Source organism: Melanostigma gelatinosum, assembly GCF_949748355.1.
Source record: "Melanostigma gelatinosum genome assembly, chromosome: 3".
NCBI classification, from domain to species: domain Eukaryota; kingdom Metazoa; phylum Chordata; class Actinopteri; order Perciformes; family Zoarcidae; genus Melanostigma; species Melanostigma gelatinosum.
In genome coordinates, this window is record NC_136636.1 from 18,515,001 (window position 1) to 18,539,677 (window position 24,677).

The following is a 24,677-nucleotide window of genomic DNA, read 5'->3' on the forward strand; positions in this document are numbered from 1 at the left end:
CTTTGGCCAGTGTTGTTTCTTCAAGATGACTGTAGTTGTCGTGTTTTTATTTGCGTGTGGATTATACCCATTTGTTTTCTATATGAGCGAAATACCAGCAGAGATTTATTCTTGTTCCATCTGTTTCTCATAGAAGAAGAATTGGCATTGATGCTACTTTGAAAAATATATGTACATTCATTTTATTTTGTTCAAAACCCACCACTTCTTCTGCACAGATAAATTAAATATGTATTTTGGTTTCCGCAACTTATGAATTTTCAGTATAGAAGATGAACTAAAGCTGTACAATATATTACACCTACATGTAGACCCTCAGATAACAAGAATGAACAGCCGTGCTTAGCTGCTCTGTGAGGCTGTGCTTGGAGGATTTGACCTACAATCTAGAGCAAGCATTTATATTTTTAATTTTCAATATTAACATTTGACTGAGTATAATGTGCACCATGTTCACCATCTTAGATGTAGTGTGTGCATGACCATGCTACCATCTGCTATTTAGCACTAAACACAACTGATAATAATATTGAATAATAATAATGCATTTTATTTGTAACGCACTTTTCATTGAAAAAATCTCAAGAGTGCCACAGAGCCAGTACATAGTAAAAACACGTAAACAACGTAAAAATAAACTATAATAAAATAACTAGTAAGCATAATAAAACAGTGAATGAACAGAAACACAAAATAAATAACTGACAGTGATTTAGCACAAGGTCATTAACGCCTTCCTGAACAAAAAGGTTTTTAGGCCAGTCTTAAAAGAGACCAGTGTCTGTGTTGCCCTTCGGTGGTCAGGGAGACTGTTCCATAGGCGCGGCGCTGGCGAGCCAAAGGCCCGGTCGCCCATGGGGAGGAGCTTGGTGCTGGGGACCCGGAGGAGCGAGCTGTTTGAAGAGCTGAAGGCAGGGGCGGGCTGGCCATAGGGGATACCGGGGGAATCCCCGGTAGGCCGACGGGGTTTTGGGACCGGTCCAATACCGGCCCACGTCCATTACTAACCGGCAAGCAATCTGCCCCAAAGAGGCGGGTCTATGAAGCAGTTTAGCCAATGATGCTTTAATGCTGATTAAAGATATAAATGAGTGACATACAATTTAGCCAATCAGCGTCCTCAAATAGTACACAGACAGGTTTGGCTAGCTGGATGACGTCATGCTAATAACTTATTTAGCTTTTTAAAACAACGGGGACAGATCCAGCACGGACAGTTAGGGAGTGAGAGACTTGAAGCACCTGCTGAGACATGATATATAGTTATAAATACATCATTATATATATATATATATATATATATATTTATTTATTTATTTTTTTGTGCGTGTGTGTGTTTTATATTATAGTGAATATTATTTTATGATATATTTCATTATATGATATATATATATATATATATATATATATATATATATATATATATATATATATATATATATATATTATACAGCATATTATTACGGTATATGATTTATATTTTATTATATTATACTGAATTCCCTGTGTGGGTGACACAAATAAGATGTCCTGACGTGTTTGTCAAAGTGTTATTTCCTGCTTCTTTCATGTTGGAATAAAAGTTAAATATTTAACTGCAAAGTAGTAATACATGTTTGATACCTTAATTGTTTTGCATGAAATCATTCTGGGATGTTTGCTGAAATTGATTGGATGTGGCACAGCCCTACAGAGAACATGTTCCACCAGCTGCCACTGCGTATAACCATCTGATACTAGCCCAGAGTTCAGCATATTCATCGAGCAAACTATACCTACCTTGGAGTGTTACAATAGGGAGTATTATTTTATTCAATGTGTCCATCCAGGCAAATTGGTGGATCCAAATGTTGTAAAAAAAAAACATATGATATAATTTCTTTGTCATCATCCAAAATAATGTTAAGTGTGTGGGTATTTTTCCAAGTAGGCCACTGACTGGTCGATACGTGCGATGCATTGAGTGGGCAACGCGCCGTGTATTGAGTGGGCCGGTCTGACAGTAAACTCCCGGGCCACTTTTTCCCCCCAGTCCGCTCCTGTCTGAGGGTACGGGTGGAGATTTGGGGAGTAATGAGTTCTTGTAGGTAGGGAGGTGCATGTCCATTTATGTGTGAGTCGTCGGACTTTGTAGTCAATCAAGGCGTGGACGAGCTTCTCTGCCTCTGACAGGGTTAAAGTGGCGCGGAGTTTGGAGATGTTTTTGAGATGATAAAAGGAGGTTTTGCACAGGTGTTTTATATGGTCATTAAAGGTCAGGTATGGGTCAAACCTAACTCCAAGATTAGTGACTGTGGAGGAGAGGGGGATGGCCTGACCGTCGAAGGTGAGATGAGTTATTGAGGATGACTGAACCTGGTGTGGAGTGCCAACAAGGAGGGCTTCGGTTTTGCTACTGTTTAACTGGAGAAAGTTGTTGCTCATCCACGCCTTTATCTCCCCAAGACAGGAGGTGAGACATGACATGGCTGCAGAGGGGCTTGGGGCAGCTTTGATGTAGAGCTGTGTATCGTCGGCATAACAGTGGAAAGACATCCTAACTAAGGCTGAAACCAAGTCATAAACCAAAGTATTGGACAAATTCAAATGTGGACCTGATGATGGTGCTAAATAAAAAGTTAGAGGATCACGAGAGTTATTACAATTCATCCTGAGGGGGACATGAATGTCTTTGTCCAATAGCCTTTGAGATACTTCAGTCTGGACTAGCATGGCTAAAAAGAAGTTAGTGAAGAGGGTGAATTTATTCAAGCCATGCAGTATCAGACAAACCCCCTGAGAATTGACTGATCTATAATAAGAAAAGAACACCCAAATATCATTTTAGTTTTTTACAAATAGTGGTGAGCTAATCTCAATAACAGCTAAATGTGTAGGTGGCTTTTTTGGCCTGCTAGTCCATGTTGAGGTAACCACAAAAACATATGTTTTGCGTTAAGTAAAAAATGTATTTAGATGTACATTCATTGAGGGTGTGGAGGAGGATGTTGGGTAATATGGAAAGTTCAAGGGAGGCAGATAATACAAGTTATTGCATCTATCAGTTGCTTAACTGCACAGAAAAAGAGACTGAAATGTAGTTATGCTGCAGACCTACTTGTGGCCTCAAAGGGTTTCCTTTTTTAACATACAGGGGGATTTAATGTAAAAACTAATTATATTGTCCAATTCATTTGTGCAGCTAAAGGGAGGTGAAGTATAGCCAGTGTGCAAAAACAGAATCAAAAACGTTTTCTTGGCTTATTTGTCTTTATACTGCCGTCTTGGCCATCTCACATAACAAACAAATGTAGCAGCAAACAACTTGTTGAAAAATGAATGAGAGTTAAACCCAGTGGCAACTCTCTCTCGTGATGTGAGGAATGCTGTCGGGCTACTTGCTACTGGGTGGGACAGACAGACAGACAGACAGGTTGAAACAGTCCACTGAGGAGTCAGAGTCATTTCCTTATTTTACTAAATCACTGCAGTTATGGCTCCAGGTGTCTTGTCCAGTCTTGTGTGTGTTCTGTGTTTGATCCTGTTCCCAGCTGTATGGGGTGAGTTTTACTTTGGTGTTTTTTTTCCCACAAGTAATTAGGATATCTCAGTCATATGCAGACAGTCACAAAATGAAAACAGTATGAGTCAATCAAGTCAAATCAGGTAGAAACCACAGTTTCATGACTACAACTTTGATTTGACCTCTTCGTGGCAGTGACTTGTGTTTCGAGCTTGTATGCACGTGTCTGTTTAAATAGTTTAGCTGTTAATCTCTCGCACTCACTGCTCTTCACCATGACTCCGTGTTTTATATGTTACAGCTGATTACTGTAGCAGCTACGTGGACACAAATGGTTACCAACACCAGGCTCAGCAATGTGGCTCTCAGTACTGCTGTGGAAACTGCGAGAGAAAATATTGCTGCAGTAGCAAAATATACCGAGAAAGACAAAAAGACTGTGATGGAAGGTGTGCTCCTGATTTAAACCTGTGTTTAAAAATGAAAAGAAAAGCATAAGAAACAATATCAGCATTTTAAGAAATGAAAATATCTCTTCTCTGTCTCTTCCACAGTTCTTCTGACTATGGGAAAACAAGCCGCATTGCTGTGCTTGTGGGAAGCATTTTAGGGACTATTATTCCAGTTACGTTCTGTGTGTGTCTCATCATCTGCTGTGTGGCTCCGTGCTGTTTGTGCTTCAAGATGTGTCGAAAAGGACGCAACCGAAGTCCCCGAAGTACGACACATTTGTAGTTTCAGTTCAGGCAACCAAGTATAAAACTTTGTATTGTATGTATAAGCAATTACAGAAAAGTTTGACGTTTTGGGAAATACGCTTATTCAATTTCTTGCAGAGAGTTAGATGAGACGATTGATTTGCATGCACTCTTTTTTTTGCATGCTAAGCTAAATATTAAGTTACCGCCAGCAGCCGGCTAACTTAGCTTAGCACAAAGACTGGATACAGGTGGAAACAGCCAACCAGATCGTCTAAAGCTCACTAATTAACACGTTGGATTAAAAACAAACAAATGCAATGTGTTTAATCAGTGAGCCTTAGAGGAGCCAACCAACTCTCAGTAAGAAGGCAAATAGAGAATTTCCCATTGTCGAACCTTTCCTTCTATCAAAAACCTGATCTTGCTTCACAATAGTGTCACAATTTCTTCAGGTCACAGTATTGGTGCGTCCGACCTTATTTTCAAACCAAACTCAGTCTATGACTTTTCCTCTAGTTGGGACAAACACCGCTGTCGTAGTCAACTTGCCCCAGCAGCCACTCTCTCCCCCCGCCGGATATCAGCCGACCTACCCCGGCTACCAGCCCGTACCTGCCCTGCCTGAATATGGAAGCTTGCCCATCCCTACAGCACCACCACCATACATGGAAACTAGTGAGTTATTTCATCACATTTATAAACTAAAGAGTAGCAGGTTGGTTGATGTCACCCATTGACCAAGCTAATCCACCTGGATTTATGTATCAGATTGTTCTGTGATTTACTGTCTAAAGGGCTGTCATCTGGTTCTTATTAACAAATCAGTGTTGCTTCTTATAGTTTTACTGACAGCAATAAGATGTTTTCAACAATAAGCCTATTGATATTCTTCATTATTCCTTTATTGTCAACAAGTCAGATGAAAACCCAAACCAACAATGAATTGATCTTGATAACAAGTATTATGTAAAGCCCTATATGTGTTATTCCTCTGTGCTATGGAGCTCCATTGTTGTCCAAAACCAGCAGAGTTGCAAAGCAGGAGTTATTTCAGGCGCCCGTTGTTACAGAGGTAAAAGTCACATCATTTTACCCATAGAAAATATTACATGACTCACAGTTTGAGCACTTACGTATACAGCTTGGCTCGGCATGAAACTCAAATTAAAGGGACATTTTACCCCAAAATCAAAAATACATATTTTTCCACTTACCTGTGGAATTTATATAAAAAACACTTTTGGAACTATCAGTCCATCCCACTTAAAAACAATCAAGGAGCAACATATTGGTGACATGTTCCTACCATGAACATTTGAGTCAATCCCACATATACAGTTCTGCTGCTGTAAAAACTCTTACAAAAGCTTCAAATGTGTATTAATCTGCATCTAAAAACAGCTGCCAACGCAGTCCTTTTAAGTCCTGATGGAGTAATGTTTGCTAAAAGTACAGTGCCGAGGTATTAAGGAATTAATAAGAAATTATTTTGACTTGAAAAAAAGAGAGATATTATATATTTTTGATGTGTTTATGAATCACGACTCTAGTGGGAAGATAAGCTGAGAGCAACAGACAGGATAGGGAAGTGTTGTCATTGGATATGTTGACAATACAATTAAAATAAAGAACAACTCCAGCATTATCCTTTCATGATTGTCACAGGATAACATCGTATTTAAATAAAGAATAATTGGGAAAACAACACCTTTTTTAGAAGCAAGAAACCAAATATGTGTGTTTTTTTGTCTTTTTAGACGATCCAGCTCACTTTCCAGGTGCATTCCCTGCCGGGCTGCCGATGGTTCCCTTCCCCGGTCAGCCTTATGCACCGCCACCACATTCAGGTGCACCGATGGCCTACAACCCTGCTTATGTGCCAAACCTTTAAACCAGATAGCTAACTAGACCAAAGTGCTGCCTGTTAGCAACACCATTCTCATGGGAATAAGAAATGTGTGGATACCATTGTGTTGTTACAATAGAATACATACTTTGCAGGATGTCAAATTCAAATATATCTTGGGAAAACTACAATTTTCTCCTAAATCGCATTGCTATATCTTGCTGCTGCTTTCTATGGGTAAACCTTTATGAATAAAAGCTTCAGGAATGGACGTTTATTTAGCAACATTACATTTTAAAATATGGCCACTTTTAAATGGAAGAGTTGAATGTTGAATAATGATGCATTTCAGAAGGGAAATGCAAGTACCAAAACACACATTTCAAGTCATGAGAGAAAAAAAGAAATAAAAACAATTATATGACAAAAAAATCAGTCTTTGTTTAGTGGGATTTTCTTATGTAAGAGGCACTTTAAACTGTGGTGCCATTAGAACAGTTGAAATCATGATGAAAATGCTTCTTTTTTAAAATAAACTTCAACTGCCTCTAGGGGTCGCTACTGCCTCGCTTTTAATTAGTATAGAAAAGGGGAAACAGTGGGATGCTTCACGCTGCATGGTCTTGTCGTCAAACATATCGTTTTAAATACACAACAATAAACCCACGAATCTCTTTTGTCCCATTATGAGCAAGCATACTTCTTTCAGAGACAGTGGCGGCTGGTGGAAAATGTTCTAGGTAGGGCTGTGCCACATCCAATCAATTTCAGCAAACATCCCAGAATGATTTAATGCAAAAGCAAATGAAGGTATCAAACACGCATTACTACTTTGCAGTTAAATATTTAACATTTATTCCAACATGAAAGAAAGCAGTAAATAACACTTAACACATATTTTTGTCCCCCTCACAAGCAATTCAGTATAATATAACAATATATATATCATATAATAATATTCTGTATAATATAATAATATATATATCAAATAATAATACTCACTATAATATAAAACACAGACCCTGAGAATCATTTCCCAAAAACGATGCTGAGAACCAGAATAACACGTTATGTAACTGTTTACGTGTGAGTCCAGATGCGTTCAGTTCAATTCGAGTTCAATTCACAGTTATATGATGATTTTCTTCAACTGTCTTTTCTTCAACCATCTAGAACTGATGGTTTGATGCACTGCGTTGAAAAGAGGGAGGAGGTGTCTGTTGCAGTCGTGTGTGCGTGTGTGATGATGACGGTTGTAAGAGGAGTTTTCAGAACACAACATCTTTTGGAGCTTTGCAGTAATGCATCAAAACAATGGAGAGATGTACTGCTGCAGCTTGCTACTTAAACCCTCTTACAATGAAATCAGAGTTTGTTGGAAAAATCCATAATGTTGTAGCTTCTGTTATTCCCTTCAGTCTGACAAAACCACTGGGTTCAGTTCAGCCTCTTCCGTTGGGATCATGTGCCGTTAAATAACCAGAGTGGGCGTGCTTGCATTTAATCCCATAATAACCAGCACCGCTCCCTCTTATCGTTTCCCACACCATCCATTAATCAATACAGTAATAGTGCTGACTGTCTCAGTAACGAGGGCTATAACAGGAAAAATGACCCTCCCTATATGTGCTGCTCCCTGCTTGCTGTCTAAAATAAGATCTCTCCTTGAAGTGTGGCTCAGACTGCTAATGAGCACTCGTGTAGGGATGCCAGTGTCATGGACGATGTGGCAGATAATCTTTAGAGCCAGCACTAATGTTCTCCTTCTCCTCTCCATCCATTTCTTCTTCTTCTTCTTCTTCTTCTTCTTCTTCTTCTTCTTCTTCTTCTTCTTCTTCTTCTTCTTCTTCTTCTTCTTCTTCTTCTTCTTCTTCTTCTTCTTCTTCTCCTCCTCCTCTCCTTCCCTTTCTTCTGTCCTTTGTTCTGTCTGAAGACATTCTTGTCTGGCCTCCTGCCCGAGCTGCTATTAAGATGTTTTCATAATTTTCTCGACATCCCACACCATTCCTTTCTTTTGTCTCCTCTTCCTCTGCAGAATCCCTCTGGTATTTATATCTCGAGTCGAAGCTGCCCCGGCACATGGAGAGCAGACAGGGGGACACACTATGTTATTGGATATCAGAAATCAACCTGCTGATCAGGTTTTAGATATTTATTCAGGAAACTGAATCAGTCATCTGTGTGGGAGCAATTACTGACAAACTCCTCATTGCGTGCTCGCTCAGGCCAAGATGCTCCAAAGAGATACATGAACTTTCCCACATGCTTGGAAACACAAACAGACCTGACATCATTATTTATGTTCAAATGATCTATTTTTACTCACGTCCCATTACCACTTATTATTATAAGTGATAACAAGTTTCCAACATCATTCATATTTTGATATTTTTCCATCTTTTCATCACTACAGATAAGTGTTAACAGATCCCCCTGTCTTGTCATTTAACACCACCAGGAAGTCAAACTTCAAATGTTTCCAAAAACTTTAAGACCAATTATGTATTCCCATCAGTCTTAGATGTGCTTTGTGTTTAGTGCTAATTAGCAAATATAAGATGTTAACACGCAAAACTAAGATGGTAAACTTGATACCAGCTAAATTCAAGCATTGTCATTGTGTGCATGTTAGCATGCAGACATTAGCTCGAAGTACAGGCTCTCAGAGTTGCTAGCATAGCTGTAGGCATTATAGTCTTGTTATCAGAATATATCCTGTGTTGTTAGAAGTACACAGGAGATTGGAGCCAACAAATAGGTAGCATATAATAAAAAGTGCATTAGCTGAAGTCAAATACAACTGTCCTGCACTGTGGATGGAGCTTGTGGTGCTGTTGAACTGTATTTCACTGTGCAGAGAGATTCAGCCTGTTCTCATTGATGTAAATAGGATGAACAAAATATTAAAACACAGAAAAACACAATACAATTCAGCAGCACCACAAACTGCAGCCTCCAAAATAACCAAAGAGGTGAACCACTTACTGCAGGACTGTTGCATTCGACTGCATTCGTTTTACCTTGGTGTATCTAAGAGGTAGCAGTGTGTAGTCACAGCTCATCAGCTCTTTTTTCCCCAATACCACATAGGGGCAGCAGGAGGCAGAGTGTTTGACACCAGCAGCTGGTTCATGTTGCCAAACGGATGAGAGGAACGCAACCTCTTCCTTCCAGTAACCTGGTGTGTTGTTGACATTGATGCTAGTGCCATGAGACACGAATCTTGGTCAGTTTTAATCCTCCTCAATGTGCAAGTTTTGTTAAGAAGCTTTGTTGCCTCTTTGGCAATGCTCAAAGCTAATTTCTCAGCTGAATCTCCAGCCAGTAAAACCACACCAACCAAGTCCATCACATGTTTTAGTCACTGGAGACTCTGCAAGAAAACAAAACATTTAGAATTGAGAATATTCTTAATAATTACAATAACACGGCAGGGATGTTGGACTGCATTAGATTGTAAAGTGGTACACAGTCTAAAAGCTCCACTTGAACTCTCGGAAAAAAGTAAAAGTGCATTTGCACGTGCTCCTGTAATCAATATACATTCTTTGTGTCCACAATTTGACATGTCGATATCACCTGCTATAAGTCAGATTGGTGGGATGAGTTCAAAAAATAAATATAAAACTTAAAATGTTTAACATTTGATTGGAAATATCAATACCTTTAAAACCTCACTGGCTGAATTCCATTTTAAGTCACCTCCCTCTTAAAAAATGATGTCTACTCCAAAATCAAGTCATCCCATCCTAACTGGACGTCATTGGAGTGTGTGTGAGGTTTATTGTGTGGAACAGTTGAGGTGACGCACTGACAGCTGCCCACTGGTTGACTTGAGACAAACAGAAATCAGCTGGTTTAATCAGCAGCTGTGGGTAAGAGGACATGACTGAAGTAGGCTGGCCTTATGTTGAGTGTTTGAGCTACTTGTATGGAAAGTCATTGGAGGTTAAAACACTTATAATTCATATCAGTGAATGAATGAAATCACACAACGTGCTTTGCTGGAGTCCTGCAATTTTCCTGATTATGTCTCATTGCTCTGTCACAGCACCACTCTCCCTTTTCCAGAGGAGCTAAAGGTCTGTAATAAAGTTTCGTGGGTCACTGTACACATTTCGGGCCACTTTTCCGCCCCATTGATTGCAGATTGAGTCAGACGCCAGGGCTTTCAAGCTCAGAGTAAAAAAAAAAGGTACGATTTTGGCTTGGATTTTAACTTTCAAGACTGTACCTCAAGTTTTCCCCTTTTTATGCTCCTCAGATCTACAAGCACCTGCAGCAACGAGGGACCACAGAAAGAGACGCCTTGGACCGCGTGAACTTGAACTGATAATCTAGGCTACTGTCTTTTCACCCTCTCTCTCTCTCTCTCTCTCTCTCTCGCTCTCTATTCAATAGCCTCCAAGTATCTTGACAACCTTGCCTGGTATTTTGGCAGCAGTCCCTTGAGTGTTGATGTCAGCTGAGGGAGGGGAGGGAGGGACAGAGAGAGAGAGAGGGAGAAGGAGAGAGGGAGAAGGAGAGAGGGAGAAGGAGAGAGGGGAGGGGGAGGAGTGAGCGGGCTATTCAAGGCACTTGTCCTCTGTCTCCCTCTGAGCATAGAGGAGGGGGAGGCGCACATGCATTGAGAGAAACACACACACACACACATAGTGGCAGCCACATTTTCACAGCCTGCTCTTCAGACTGACAGCAGCAAACGGAGTTGAGAGGCAGCACGATAGAGCGAGGGAGGAAGAGAAAGAGGATTGGAAACAAGTGAGGCATCCACAGAGGAGAGGAGACTACACAGGATTTGCCCCCTTTTTTCCCTCTTTTATCTCTCTGGGAGCCATAAAAGGATTCTCCCCTGTACTCCTCTTGAACTGAACTTGCTCTGCTGCTTCAAGGACCCTGCACCCTGCAATGGCAGCCCCTGTGGGTCATGGGAACACCGTCTCCCTCTCATCTTGCTCCTCTCATCATTGGACTTCCCTCCTCTGGACTCTGTTGACCCTTTCAAGCCAAGTGTGGGGCTTTAATGTGGATACTACTCACACACTGCATAAGTTGGGAGACCATGGCACCTTTTTTGGTTTCTCTCTAGCACTTCACCAGCAGCTTACCCCCGAGCCTCAGAGCTGGTGAGTGGGTGAACGCAGCACTGAGCTTTGCGCCCTTTTTACTTTTTCTTGCACCTCACATAATCAGTTTAAATGTGCGTTATCTCATATACCTGCACCTGTTCCTTGTGCTACATGTTCACCATACCATGGATTTTTTAAAAAGGTGACATTTAAGGTTGTGTGGCTGCTGCAGTCATCACTTCTATGCTGCACCAATGCCGTGATTTGCTAAATCATTGTTGCACTCATAACTCTGAACTGGGTGCAGGAGTTTTAGCATGTGAATGTGCGGCATGTGCAGCAAGAGCAGCCTGAGCTCTGAGTAAGTAGACGATGATTTACAGTAAGGCGAGAGTGGATGAGAGGAGGTTTTTGCTGAATCAGCTGGCAGGCAGTGATTCCGGAGGAAAAAAGGTTTTTGAAGTGATTTCTTCCAGAGCACTTCAGGTCTGATGCTGACTTCACTCAAGGGGGGATGAGACACTGACTTGTCCTATGTATAGGGTGTGTGTGTGTATATGTGTTCATGGATGAGATGTTTGTTAACTAAGATGATCTGCTGTTTGCCAACAGCTGTTTTGTAGTGTCTTTCAGTGTGACTGGAACACTCATAAGTCCTATTCCAGTAATCATGAATAAATGATATCAGCATTGCTGCTTGTAAATCTTTATGAATGTTTACTGCACAGTTAACAACAGATGGCCTTAATTTACCTCTCCTTGAGTGAGAGTGTTTATTATTTCATCTGATGAGGTGTTTGGGTGAACAGTGTTGTAACATATCTATAGGACATAGGTCTGAGAGAGGTCTGTACTGTATTTTCCACTACAAATCCAGTTGGCACAGTTATATCCATCCTAAACTTTCCTTTAAATGTTACAACTTCAAAGGCTTTTGTAACACATTTACTTTCAATGCTGCAGCTTAAGTGCAACAGGAGTGAGACTTGAACACAATGTACAGAAATGTGATGCATGAATATAGTGGTAGGAGCAGAGTTCAGATCCTGTACTCAAGTAAAGAAAGTAAAAGTAAAGTAAATGTAGTAGTACTACAGTGTAATAATACTCAATTACAAGTTAATTAAAATCCTACTTAGAAAGTAAAAGTAAAGAGACAGTATGAATGAAAGTGAAACTATTATGTTGTGCAGATAAATGGCCCCTGTGTGTGCTATACTGTACAATATTTACTATTATAGTATTAGAGAGATAATGCATTTGGTTGTGGTAGAACTACTTTTCATGTCAATTCACTTTTGGTTAATTGAATCGATGGCGCATCATATTTTATAAAATCATCATGCAATAGCCGGCGTTATCTTTATGCAAAGTAAATAAATATAGTGGTGTAAAAGTACAATGTTCCCCTCTGAAATGTAGAGTGAAAGAAAAAAGTTGTATAAAATGGATATACATGAGTAAAGAACAGGTAGCACAAACCGAATACTACACTTAATCATATACCAGGTCCCTGTTTTGGAGCTCTATATATATTTCACCGTTGGCTCCTCAGTTTACTCGTGCTGGAGTCACCCTGTCGCCTGGTAAGACCAAAGCATTCATGCAGACACACAGACCGTCAGAGCGAGAGTCGTATCACCCCTATGAAACCTGCTCACTGTCCAGCAGCATTCCTGGAACTTATTTTAAAAACTGACCATGAGCCTAAAGTATTGTATCGCTTACTACTGTGGCCCGTGTCAAACTGTAACAGAGGCCGGGCTCCTGAGGGGAGGAGGGGACGGTCAGTAAACTAACCTGATGTGCTGATGTGATGCACCTAGAGTGGGATGAATAACGCTGTTGCCAGTATGCCGTGACATCACATCTACTGTCTGCATAGATTACTTTATAATGATTGCATCTACTGTGTCTTTATGACTTGCAGGGCTGTAGTCATCATTTCAGAAATTCTGAGGTCATATAAAAAGTTTTCCCAAAATGAAAGTTTTTGTCGTGTGAAAACCACAAAACCTCCAAAGACGTCAGCTTTTCATGAGCTAATAAAAGGAGTTATGTTCTCAGCTTTGTGACATGCATTTTTTTCAGATAATTTGACGTCCTTTTACGTGGTTTAGAGTAAGAGGAATAGAAGTCAACAGTGTGTGCCACATAGAAGCGGTGAACATCATCAGAAAACTAGGAACCTGAAGATTCATTTGAGATGCAGCTCAGCACAATGTGTTAAGTTGATATAGCAATACATCAGAACTAAAAATGTATCAATATTATTGAATGAATGAATTTAAAATAAATTCTAAAAGTGTCAAAGGGCAAAGAACATTATGATATAAGTATGCCATTCTCATGCTCTACTATGTCTCATAAATCGATACATTTTTTTTCAGTGATTTCAGTGATTTCAGTGCTTTTGTTCTGGAAACGGCTCGGATACCCCCTTATTGTCCATAAACATAGGAAAGCCATACATCCTCTGAATGCCATACGTCTCGTCTAGTTTGTGGTTGCAAAGTTTCATGAGGCTGTGATTATCCTAGAGGTCACCACAGGTCATTTAATGTTACGTTTTAAGAAACTTGTCTCACTACAATGAGATGGCTACTTTGGAGACTAACATCACACATGAATGCAATTCATTGGGCTCATTGGATCTCTGTTTTCCAGTCATACCCGATTTATGCAATTCCAAGACTGTTGTATGCAGAAATATTCAAATAAACCTATCGCTGAAAAACAACATATTTAGACTGTATGCTTGTGTTTGGCCACAAATGAAATGCCATTATCATAAAGTGAGACTTGTGGGTATCCATAAAAACAATTTTCATTCACATATCTTGAGGTGAGAGGTCAAGGGACCCCTGTGAGTATGGCCACGCTAGTTTTTTCTTTGGAGAGTGATTTAGCCTTCTTACCGACAAACTCGTACTTTAACCTGTAGCTTCTGGAAGAAGACAATATGTCGGGTTTTTAAGCGGTTAAACCTGCATTCGAATTTTTAGGGTTGTATGCACTTAAAAAAGTTAAGGAGCAACATTAGCCATTCATTTGGAGTCGTGTTTACGTCCACCAAGTCCAACATTCACCCTCCTTTAGCTCTGTTTAAACATCAGGCCCTTTAGCTGCTAAATGCTCCATTGTGTTCTCCAGCTAGCTAGCTAGCTACTTGTTTCTGTCTGTCTGCTGTGCGGTGACGGTGAGAATGAACCAAAACAGCGAAGCTAGCTAAACAATGAGCTGAAACTTGCTGTAAAACCTCCATGAAGTCGAAGGAAGATTCAAAGTATCTGTACTGTAGGTTCATCAATACAAGCAACCTCTTTCTTGTCACATCGTTTTGACTTTGTCATTCGATACCCTGTTATTATAAAGATATTTTATAACTACTTTTAGTTTTTATCTGCACGACTAGTGTCCAGTATGTATCTATCGCTTTTGGCAAAAAAGACACAAAAATTAAATATGAGTGTAAAAAAGAATCTGATATCCATCAATGTGAAGTGTCATTTTGCTGGCTCGTCAAACCTGCAAATTCCCAGAAAAGATTTAGTAATCATGTACTTGAGTCCTCACTGGTACATCCCTGATGACTTGATGATTTCACAGCACGTTGGGACTGTACAAGTTCAAAACACTCTGACTTGATGTTATTGCACCCTCAGTTAGATAAATGTATTATTCAGAAAGCAACAGAGCAATTTGCTTTCCTGTCTGAATAGTACATTAGCTTCATAATAGTGCCCTCTCTGTGTTATTGCAGAGAGTTCAGTTTCCAAGGTGCTCCCATCGTCTCTGCTCTTCTGATATTCTGTTTTAAAACAATTTGCCTCCAACTTACTGTAATTAGATGCCATTGACTCATTTTCTCTTGATATCATGAAGATTTGGGTTACTGTCCCCTGCGGCCACACTGTGTCGTCCTCATTGTGTGTTGTGCTGCTGGATTCAATGGTGAAAATGATATTACTGATTCGATGCTCTGTTTGGTGCTTACTCATGGCTGTATCACACAACCTGAAATGTTAAAGTGCTAAATAGAAATCAGCTTAGTCATACTGTCACACTTTTAGAGTTTCACCCTCTCTGGTTTCAGAGTCGCACAGATTTTTGGAGTTTGTAGCATCAGAGGAGTTTTTTGTATTTCTTCGAAGGCCAGATCATACAATGTCGGGGCACAGCCATTCAGCTTCACATGCAGCTGGAAGGTTTATGGAATGAATGTCTTTTTGTTCAGTTTTACAGTTTCTTTTCAGTGTCCCAAAATCCCTCAGCTCCTATTCAGTATGGCAGCAAAGGTCACCCCCATGTGACACAATGATCTCATATTGACCAATGTGCTGTAGTGAGATCCTGTTCAGGGACGTGTACATGGAAGGAAATTGAAGTGTGCCATAAGAGCCTCCTCTGAACTATCTATATCATCTATACTGATTGTTGTTGTTGTCCCGAAGGCCTCAATCTGAGTTAATGGGGCTTCTTCTCCCGCTGCTGATGCCAGACAGAGGATGAGATGGGTGGGTATTTCAGTCTGAGTTATGTGTGCGTCTGCTATTTATACGGCAATGAGATGCGCTTCCGCTAATAGTTCACTGCCTGGTGAAGACAAGAAGCCCCCTGAGCTTTATCCCACCACTGTTAATCTCTCTGAAATCAGGTACTGTATGTTTTCATAGTAATTCTGCCAAACAGAATATAAAATAAAATACTTCCAAGTCTATTATGTCGTACGCAAACATACATTTTAAGAATATTTAAAAGAATAGGTTGTAAAGGCTAAACAGCAGTTAGCACCCTCACGTCTAGCAGGTCAAATGTTAGCGCATGAGCAAGCTATAATTGGCACTAAAAACAAAGTACAGGTGGGGCTGACGGTAATGTCAGTGGTTTTGCATGTATTTTGATGATGGCACTTGATGAAAGGTCAAGGGATCACTGGTTATTACGATTCATCCTGAGGGGAACATGCATATGTGTACCAAAGTTCATGGAAATCCTTCCAATAGTTGCTGACACACGTCACTCAAAATCACAAAATGTCATCTTCCAGGTGGCGCTAGATTGAAAGTCAAAGGATCACCAAAGTCCTTAAGACTCTTCCTCTGACACAGATCAGTCGGCACCAATGTGGTGGACCAACATACTGTCCCTCATTGCCATTCCTAGAGCCACGCATGGCTAATAAAAACACAATGCCGCACTGCTGATCGTCTATATTCAGGGTCAGCTGATTCTAAATGCAAGCTTTTAATGTCACACACGTTAATCTACTTATAACAACCCCATGACAACATGATATAGCTCATAGCGTTCTGAATATATAAATGCTTAGCTCACTGACTTGTAAATCATACTGTTCCCAACATGTATGCTGGAAAGCATCGAGACCGTTTCTTGTCATTTCCTCACATTGATCTCTGCCTCTTGATTTAGTGTAAGGGTTTTTCCCTTTCTTTGAGAGGGCTTTGACAAAGATGGGGGAAGGCAGTTCTGATGTCGGTCACAAATCATATGTGATGGATCTCTATCTGGCCTTGACATGAATCTATTGTGTTCAGTCTGACCCAGTTGTTAGCCTTCCTTTTGTGTTATGTTTTTAATTGAAGCAGTAATTTCCTCTTCCTGGACTTCATTGGCAAACTAATTAACAATGTATTTTCATTTTGTTTTCGGGTGCAGCATAGCCACACATCGACAACATTGTTAGAGTGGGATTGATCCGACTGTCAGGTTTGTTGACGTCAGTAGACGTAGGGTTGACTGTGTTGCATTGCCGTCAGAAGGAAAGGAGAAAGTCTCAGGTTGCAGCGAGGTTCATGTTTACCATGGAGCTGCTTTGCAGCCTTTCTGAGGAGAGTCTCAGGGCCAGCGGGGCCTCACGTAGCCGATATAATCCCAGACATATAGTCTGCAGTTTTGTTTCTCTGGCTGAGTAAGAATCTAAGACAGAGCTTTCTGAAGTTGAACAAATCCTCTTATTGAACTGGAGGCTTGATTAGCACAGCTTAAAAAAACAGTGGAGTGGAGTGTGGAAGTGATTTTTGGATGACCTTCAAAAGGTTGGCGAGATTATAAGAGTCAGTTAGGCTGCAAAAGATAAGAAACTCAGCACTGTCCAGGTTTAAGTCAGTCGAAGGCAACGTTTATTTGTATTAAAGGGATGGTTTGACATTTCGGAAAAAGCACACATTTGTTTTTTTTGTGGAGTGTTAGATGAGATAATCGATACCACGCTCGATCCGACTCTCAGCAAGGCAAAAAGCTCAACTTTAAGTATTTTTAATGGTTGCTTACTTTTATTTTTCTGTTGAATTGCATTTGGCTTTTGCCTCCATGAGCACAATGCCCTCTGTACCTTCCAGTACCATTTATTTTGTTTCGCCCACGTATAAATGTGTGTAAATGGGGCACAGCATAACTGCCTCACACATTCATAACACAATAAAGCATTTCTGGGGGCTAATTTGCATTAAAATAGCCAAATAAAAGCTGCTTTTTTAGCCTCAGCTTAAGAGTTGAGAATGCACCCCCTTTTCCCTCCTTAATTCAATTCATGATTTTCTCTTGCTCCCTTGTTGCTAAATCTTCTAGAGGCCATTCATGTGAAAGCCTCGTAAATGTAGGAACCCGCGCTGTTGCGGTGCTTATTCATTTGAGAGATCAGAAGAAGCAAAGGGTATATAAGACGGGCTTTGCAGTCGAGCATGCACACACACACACGCACGCACGCACGCACACACACACACACACGCACGCACGCACGCACGCACACACACACACACACACACATACGATTAATGCTCTTAACTAGCTCTCACTTACTCTCTGTCCATTTAACATTCTCCCATTCCTCCACGCTGGGCTGCCTGGACAAAAGCTCGGTGGGAAGCAGCGCTGCCTGGCCGAGAGCTTTCAGGAATATTACTCTGCGGCCCACGTGCTCACTGGAAGCAGAGCGACAATCTGCAGAGTCAGGAAGGAAACATGCAACTTAGATCAGATGGAGGTGCACATAAAATGTTGGCAGTGTATTGGGAACAGAAGCATTTGAACTTCAGAGATAGTTGGCAGATAAAGTCCAAAGAAGGTTTCTGGTATTTTGTTGCATTATAGTAAACATTATTATTATCCTCTTTGGTGTTGATTACTCAGTTTGACTTTGCTGTTAGGTTTGATTTCCAATTTATTTAGATTTCTTTTTTTTAAACTCAGTTGTTAAAGCATTGGCTGAGTTGGCTATGAATATGGTCTGTATGTGGGGGAGGGGCTGAGGGTCTGATGGGGACGGGAACTGCAGGGATGAATAAATCAAGGAAGACCTTCCTTTTGATTAAATATGTGTGTGTGTACGCGTGTGTCCACGCTTATGTGTGTATTTCCGTTCAGGTTGACTCTGGTAAAGACGCAGTTGAATCAATCAGCTGATGGCGGCTCTGGGAACTGATACTGAGATGTGATCTGATAGAAGCCGTGAAAAGCAGACAGGAAGAGGAAATTGATAAAGATGTGGCTTTTTGTTTGAATTTATTAAAAGGGATTTGCTGATTCATCACACAGAAAAGTATTTGGGTGCCAAACAGTCTAATTACTTTAACGTTGAAAGTCTTTATATAGATGGCCTTTGCGTTATCACAGTCGCCTGCTTATCTTTTCTAATTTCCTCAAACATTTATGGCTTAATGCGCTCTGCTAATGTTAGCATGTGTTGTCATTGTTGGTATCTTGTATATTGGGTTCAAGTGAATTTGGGAATCTGTGGACTTTGTTTAAGATGCACAAGATCTTTGTAAATTCAGACTTAACCCACTTATGTGTGTGGAGATTTACACACCACTAAATTAAAACAAGTCGCACCACACAAACTAGTTCTTCAGTATAGATTCGTTTTTATGGAAAATGAACACGCTGTAACCGCCAGATGTAACTGTTGCACGGCGAACTTTAACTGAACTGACAAAACGTGAGCTTGCTAAAGTGAGTATAAAAGCTCATTTGAAATATGATCTGACAAAATTATGTTTAACAATATTGCAAACTGAGAGGATTTCATATTACATTTCACAAAAATAAAACAATAAACCTCAAATTATAATACAGTAAGATGATACGATTAAATGCTAAATTCTGGTCACATTAAATTACACCATTGGTTAAATTAGTTGTTGCTTGTTTCCTTTTCTTAACTCTATTTTACATCTATCTGTCTTTTTCTCTCTCTGCATCTGAGTCTTGCATTATTACACGATCACACTCATTGTGATCATGAATAGTTTCCTCCAGGACAAGACATACAGGTCAGCTGTGACGTGGAAACTGTAAACTGATCTCAGGTGTTTGTGTGATAGTCCTGTCCAGGGTGTGTCTCGACTTTTCACCCTTTGCATGCTGCTTGTCCCATCCAATAAGATGGATGGACAGTAAAGGAAATAAAGAGCAATTAAAATAGAGTCAAAGAATTAGAACCAGATCTGGATAGACAGATCAATAGATGGACGAGTGGATTAGGGGACGAGAAGAAAAGGAGGAGTTAAAAAGGAACAGAGGAGGGATGGTGTCAGGGTTATGTTCTCTTTACACTTTGGACCTAAGGGCCAATCATTACGCCTGGAAATGTTCCCTTATTGATCAGTAGTGGAGCAGCTGGTAAGCTTAGGGGTTGTCAAAGATGCATGTGGATTGAGGATGAGGTTACCATTGTCCTCTGAAGGCATGGTGATTGTACCATTCTCCTTCCTGAAATATACTTTCAGTGGATAGAAGTTCAGTTTTAAACTGCGATAAACTGCCCTTGCGATTGTCCTTGAACAAATCGTTCGAGCAGGAAGTTGAGTCACGTCCGTGGGCAGTGAACCAGAATATCCCAAAGGGGTTTGTGACATGGCCTGGCAGCTGTTTCTGTCTCTCTTTTTGTCCTTTATTGTGCATTACCAAACCCCTTTTCCTCCCCTGCCCTGAGTGGGAGAGAGTTGAGATGTTAGAAAACGTGATGATTCACAGCTCGGTCACCTCATTCTCAGCTGTCATTTTCCCATCAGCAACAGTCAGGTGTGAAAGCGGGCTTTTTCTGAAACAGCTTTGTTTTATGGACAGGCTGCAGTCAGTGTGCTGATCCATAGTTTACACAGTTGTTGCACAGCCTTCTGTTTTCTGGTGTGTATCCGCACACAATATTTAGGTCCGTTTGTACACTCATGCCTTGATTAAAGTCTGCATGCTTGCACATGTTTTCCTTTGCATGTATATAGCATGTGTGTTTGTGTGTCCAGGTCAGAGGTCACAGTCTTGCCTGAGGGTAACAGAAGGCCTAAAGAGCCCCTGGCCCCCATGCTGATCCCGTAGAGCCACTGTCTATACAGCAACAGCCTCTCGCTGCTCTCCGACGGACAGATTTCAAAGTGTGTGAGCAGGCAGATTCGGCGGGATCAACTGAAATGTCCTGAACCTAAATATTATAAATGTTTAGGGTGTATTTGATTAAACATTTTTCAAACCTTATTAGCCTTCAAGGGCCCACGCCTGGACAATTCCAGGGAAGGGTTGGGTTTAAAAAAAGTTTGTATCCATTGTTAAATGTTTCAGTTGCTTCTTAAATTTAAGTGTGAAAAAGCTTCTGCCCCTTAAGCACATTGTTTGAATGAAGTGCCGTCACATTGAGGCCTTTTACAAATTGAGCTTGTGTGGTCACCACATTAATGTCTGATCTGCTTCCCAGTCTTGTATCTCTCGCACACATCTCTCCTTTTTTAGTGAAAGTCCTCTCTTTTCATGACCATATAAAACAGGATTTCAGGAATTCTATTTGGATAACTAATGACCTTTCGGCACATGTGTCTTGTTTGACTGCGTATTGGTGTGTTTACATGCTGCTTTTGCTGGGTGTCTTCAGTAACAAAGAAAAGGCAGCCTTATTTTCAGCTTAACGTCAGAGGACTTTGGAGTATAAAAATAGATTTTGAAAAGGCACAAGAGTTGGGGAATTTGGGAACCCGTCAAGGAGCATGCATCCTGCAATAACACACATGCAAATTGACAACACGGGATTTTACAAGCTGCAACTGCAAGGGCATGAGTGAAGGCTGAACATTGCTGGACTTAATCATGTTTCAAGGTAATTTATTAAAAAGAGATGGATCGACATTCTTGGGCATAGCTGTTTGTCTTTTGGCACTGTTTCTTTCTTGATATTTAGAGACAGGATGCTCTTCTCAATATTGGTTCCATGTGTGATGTATTGTTGTCCAGTCTGTCTCTCACTCTCAATCTGCCTGTATGGGAGGCTGAACGCAGGGATGTGACTCCTGAGAGAGGGGGAGGAGTAAAGGAGGATGGGATTGTTTGTGTGTATGGATGCGGTTTAGATGGGGGAGGGACAGGATCGTGGAGAGTGTCGGGGTCACTGCACATGCTCCCCTCAATGAACACATGGGTCCAAGTGTAGTGTAATGAGGGTCCTGGCTGTGACTGTCTTGTGTCTGTGATGATTAGCTGGGAAAAACAGTATGGTTTCTTTGACAGTGGAGAATGGGGGTTATAAATCACTATTTTTCCAGTTCTGACAATGTTATTGTTTGCTAATTGTGCCGTGGCTCTGTGGACACTAATGTCATCAGCCTCAGTGCCAATTAGCAAATGTTAGCATCCACGCACGCTAAACTAAGACTGTGTACATGGTCAAAATGATACCAATTTAACATCAGCATCTTAGCGGTATCATTGCGAGCATATTTGCATGAAGATGTTAGCATTTAGCTCAAAGCACCGCTGTGTAGACATGCAGCCTCATGGAGCCATATCATGGTTGTTTTTTAAACTCGCGTGAGGCAACGTGGCACAGGCATTTTCACAGATGCACAAAGGTGCTTATGCTCAACGCGCTGGTTGTTGCAGTATGCTCCGAAATGATTACAGGCAAGAAGCAAGAAGGAAACAAGTGTTAGGGCATAAACCAACCTCCTCAATGCCGAGGAGGAATTGTAATTCACTGTAAACTCCTATCTCTCCTGGTAATACTCTATCGCCTTTATACAAGTCCTGTAATGACAAAGTCAAGTATTCTAATGAAACAAAGGTAGAATATCCTGCAAACAGATTGATTTGGGTGTCAAAACATTTACTCAATGTAGATTTTTAAGGTGTCCAATTTCATAACCATTTAAAAACAAATTGTCCTTCTTTGTGAAATCTTCACACATGTTGTTAGGGCTTTTATTAGTACATTTTTTATGACAATCATGTCTGATAAACCCCAACCCCACGCTGAGTTAAAAATTCAGAGGCGCACGACCGAGCGCTGCGACAATTTATGGAGCCTTCGTGCTCGACACAAAGCCAGGTATCACTATGTGAAGCATAAACCAAGCACTGATAGCCTTGTTTTAATCTGTCTGTCAGGGTGGGTGCTGATGCAGGCGGCGACCAGGTGCTTGATCTAATCTGTGCATACAGTACAACCTGGCAATATAAATAACACAATCAATCACACACACACACACACACACACACACACACACACACACACACACACACACACACACACACACACACACACACACTCACCGCCTGACTCAATCCTGAACAATGAAGTGAGCTCAGCACCCTGCGGGTACAGGGCAAACAAATGACAGCATTACTCTGTCATGACATTTTATCCGTGTCAAATTTGGGACATGTGTGCCTGTCTGTATGCTGGGGATTATTCAGCTCTGACTATGGATGAATCACTGAACTTCCTACAAACAGATTCACACTTAAAAATGTTCAGGGCTGTGCCGATTTGTTGAAGACACCCAGACAACATGTCCTTATTTTCTTGTTTCTTGTTAACTATTTTTAAATGATAGATTACATTTTTCAAACAAAGATGCTTTTCATTTTAGGGAAAGATGAAGGAAATGAATAATTACACAAATAAAAACGGCCGCAACTCATGATTATTTTCCAAATGTTAATTGTTTGACCTTAAATGTTAGAAAATAGGGAAACATTTCTCCCACATTTTCCATAAGCCGGAGGTGACACATGTTTTGTTTTGTCCAACCAATAGTCCGACTCAAAAGATATTCAATTAACAATCCCGTTTTTTATTGCATGAGAGAAAGAAAAGCAGCACATCCTTATAATGAGAAGCTGGAGCTGGCAATTGTTACAATTAACGAAATCGAACATCAAACGGGAAATATGATCTTATATGACAATGAGATAGTCGCAACATGCATCGACTGAAGTTAGATAAACAGATGTTTCTGACTCTCAGCCACATTTCAAAGTTGTGTGTATGGTGTGACTGGTTAGTAGTAAGAGACTTCTTGGTAAAATATGGCCGGGGGCCCTTGATCGTTTTGTTTCATCGCTGCATCTACTTTTTGTCTTGTGAGGTGTTTTCTCCCTGAAGAATACTTTGAATCAGTCTAAGTTGGCTGAATATAATGTTGAGGCACATGGGCAGGTTGGAGCCGTCCAACTCTCTCTTGGCGGTATAACAGCTTCACAGACCTCCCACCTTACACCCTGACACCTGCCAGTGTGTCTGCACATGTATGGGGGGGGGGGATGATGGGTATCACCTCAACTCCTCAACATAAACCAGAGCTCCCCAGGAATGTCGAGCTATAAGAGGGATCAGATCTTATCAGGGTTTTTAGTTTTTTCTCTCTGTGATATGTTCCTTCCTCTTGAATCTCCTTTTGTTTAGCATATGTTTGCGTTAACACCGTTTGGTCAGGGTTTCACATGTGGGCCACCAGTGGTGTGTAGCAGGCGTTATTTCACATTCGTCTTGGCTTTTGGGTGGCTGTTGGGGGCTTTTCATTCATTAAGGTGAGGGGAATCATCCCTGAGGCAACGCACGGCTGCACCGCAACAGAAGCTCTTGTCAGAGAAGAGAAGAAAATAGAAAGTACAGCTGTCTGGCAGTCTGGGTGGTATGAGTTGGTAGTTGGAGTGTCAGTGTGTCATGAAACCCATGATGAAAGTGAGGACAAAGGCTTTTTCTTACACTGGAAGAAGACGAGCTGTTGAGTCAGGGCGATTGCTATTGTCATGCCGTTGGGACGTGCCAAACTATATAAACTGTATCGAGAAACAATCTCAATTGTTGTCGAAAATAAGTATGATGTGTTGCTGCTGTTATGGCCTGTTGATGAGTGTCTACTTCTCTTGCTTCTCATGCAGCGCTTTCAACTTGCTTCACTGTATTTATAGTCCAAATGCTTCCCAGCCTCAGAGATAACTCTAATTTAAGTGTGTACATAACAAGGTAGATATGAGGGGGGCTGGGGATGGGATCCTTTCAAACAGGCATTACTGCTAGTTGTTACTCCCACGCCATTGTTATAATTGCTGTATATGTAAGCAGCTGTTGTTGTGGCACCCAGTTTAAGGTATATCCCTCTCACGTTTTTTTCTCCGCCTTACAATCTGCTCTTTATTCTCCGATCTCTCTCCTCTGTCTCTGCTTCCCCCCCCCAGGTCTCGCTTCCATGCATATGCCATGGCTGGCAGTGTTGGGTGGAATGTGGCTCAACGTTCAGTTTTTAAATAGCATCCCGGCCTGAATCAGC

The 24,677-nt window shown here is 40.9% G+C and overlaps 2 protein-coding genes across 4 annotated transcripts in view; both read left to right on the top strand.

The window, feature by feature from the left end:
• The first annotated feature begins 3,407 nt into the window (after positions 1-3,407).
• Positions 3,408-6,420, top strand: LOC306775042 (uncharacterized protein). Its single transcript, XM_079265253.1, has 5 exons — positions 3,408-3,539; positions 3,804-3,951; positions 4,057-4,220; positions 4,720-4,878; positions 5,961-6,420. Exons 1-5 carry the CDS (start codon positions 3,473-3,475, stop codon positions 6,092-6,094), a joined length of 672 nt encoding a protein of 223 aa, XP_079121379.1. The 5' UTR covers positions 3,408-3,472; the 3' UTR covers positions 6,095-6,420.
• A 4,268-nt stretch (positions 6,421-10,688) lies between these two features.
• The window catches only part of itga7 (integrin, alpha 7), a 33,794-nt gene continuing 19,805 nt past the window's right edge, over positions 10,689-24,677 (top strand). For all 3 annotated transcript variants that reach the window (XR_013771880.1, XR_013771881.1, XM_079265926.1), the window contains exon 1: positions 10,689-11,175. Coding sequence is in view for 1 of the 3 variants with exons in the window: in XM_079265926.1 (XP_079122052.1) it covers positions 10,958-11,175 (218 nt within the window). In the remaining 2 variants the exon portion in view is untranslated. The remainder of the gene's footprint in view (positions 11,176-24,677) is intronic.

Excerpts from the sequence above, each read along its gene's own strand:
- LOC306775042 (XM_079265253.1), top strand. The coding sequence starts at position 3,473 with ATGGCTCCAGGTGTCTTGTCCAGTCTTGTGTGTGTTCTGTGTTTGATC. Across the intron at positions 3,540-3,803 it reads CCTGTTCCCAGCTGTATGGG|CTGATTACTGTAGCAGCTAC; the intron begins GTGAGTTTTACT and ends TATATGTTACAG. Across the intron at positions 3,952-4,056 it reads CAAAAAGACTGTGATGGAAG|TTCTTCTGACTATGGGAAAA; the intron begins GTGTGCTCCTGA and ends TCTCTTCCACAG.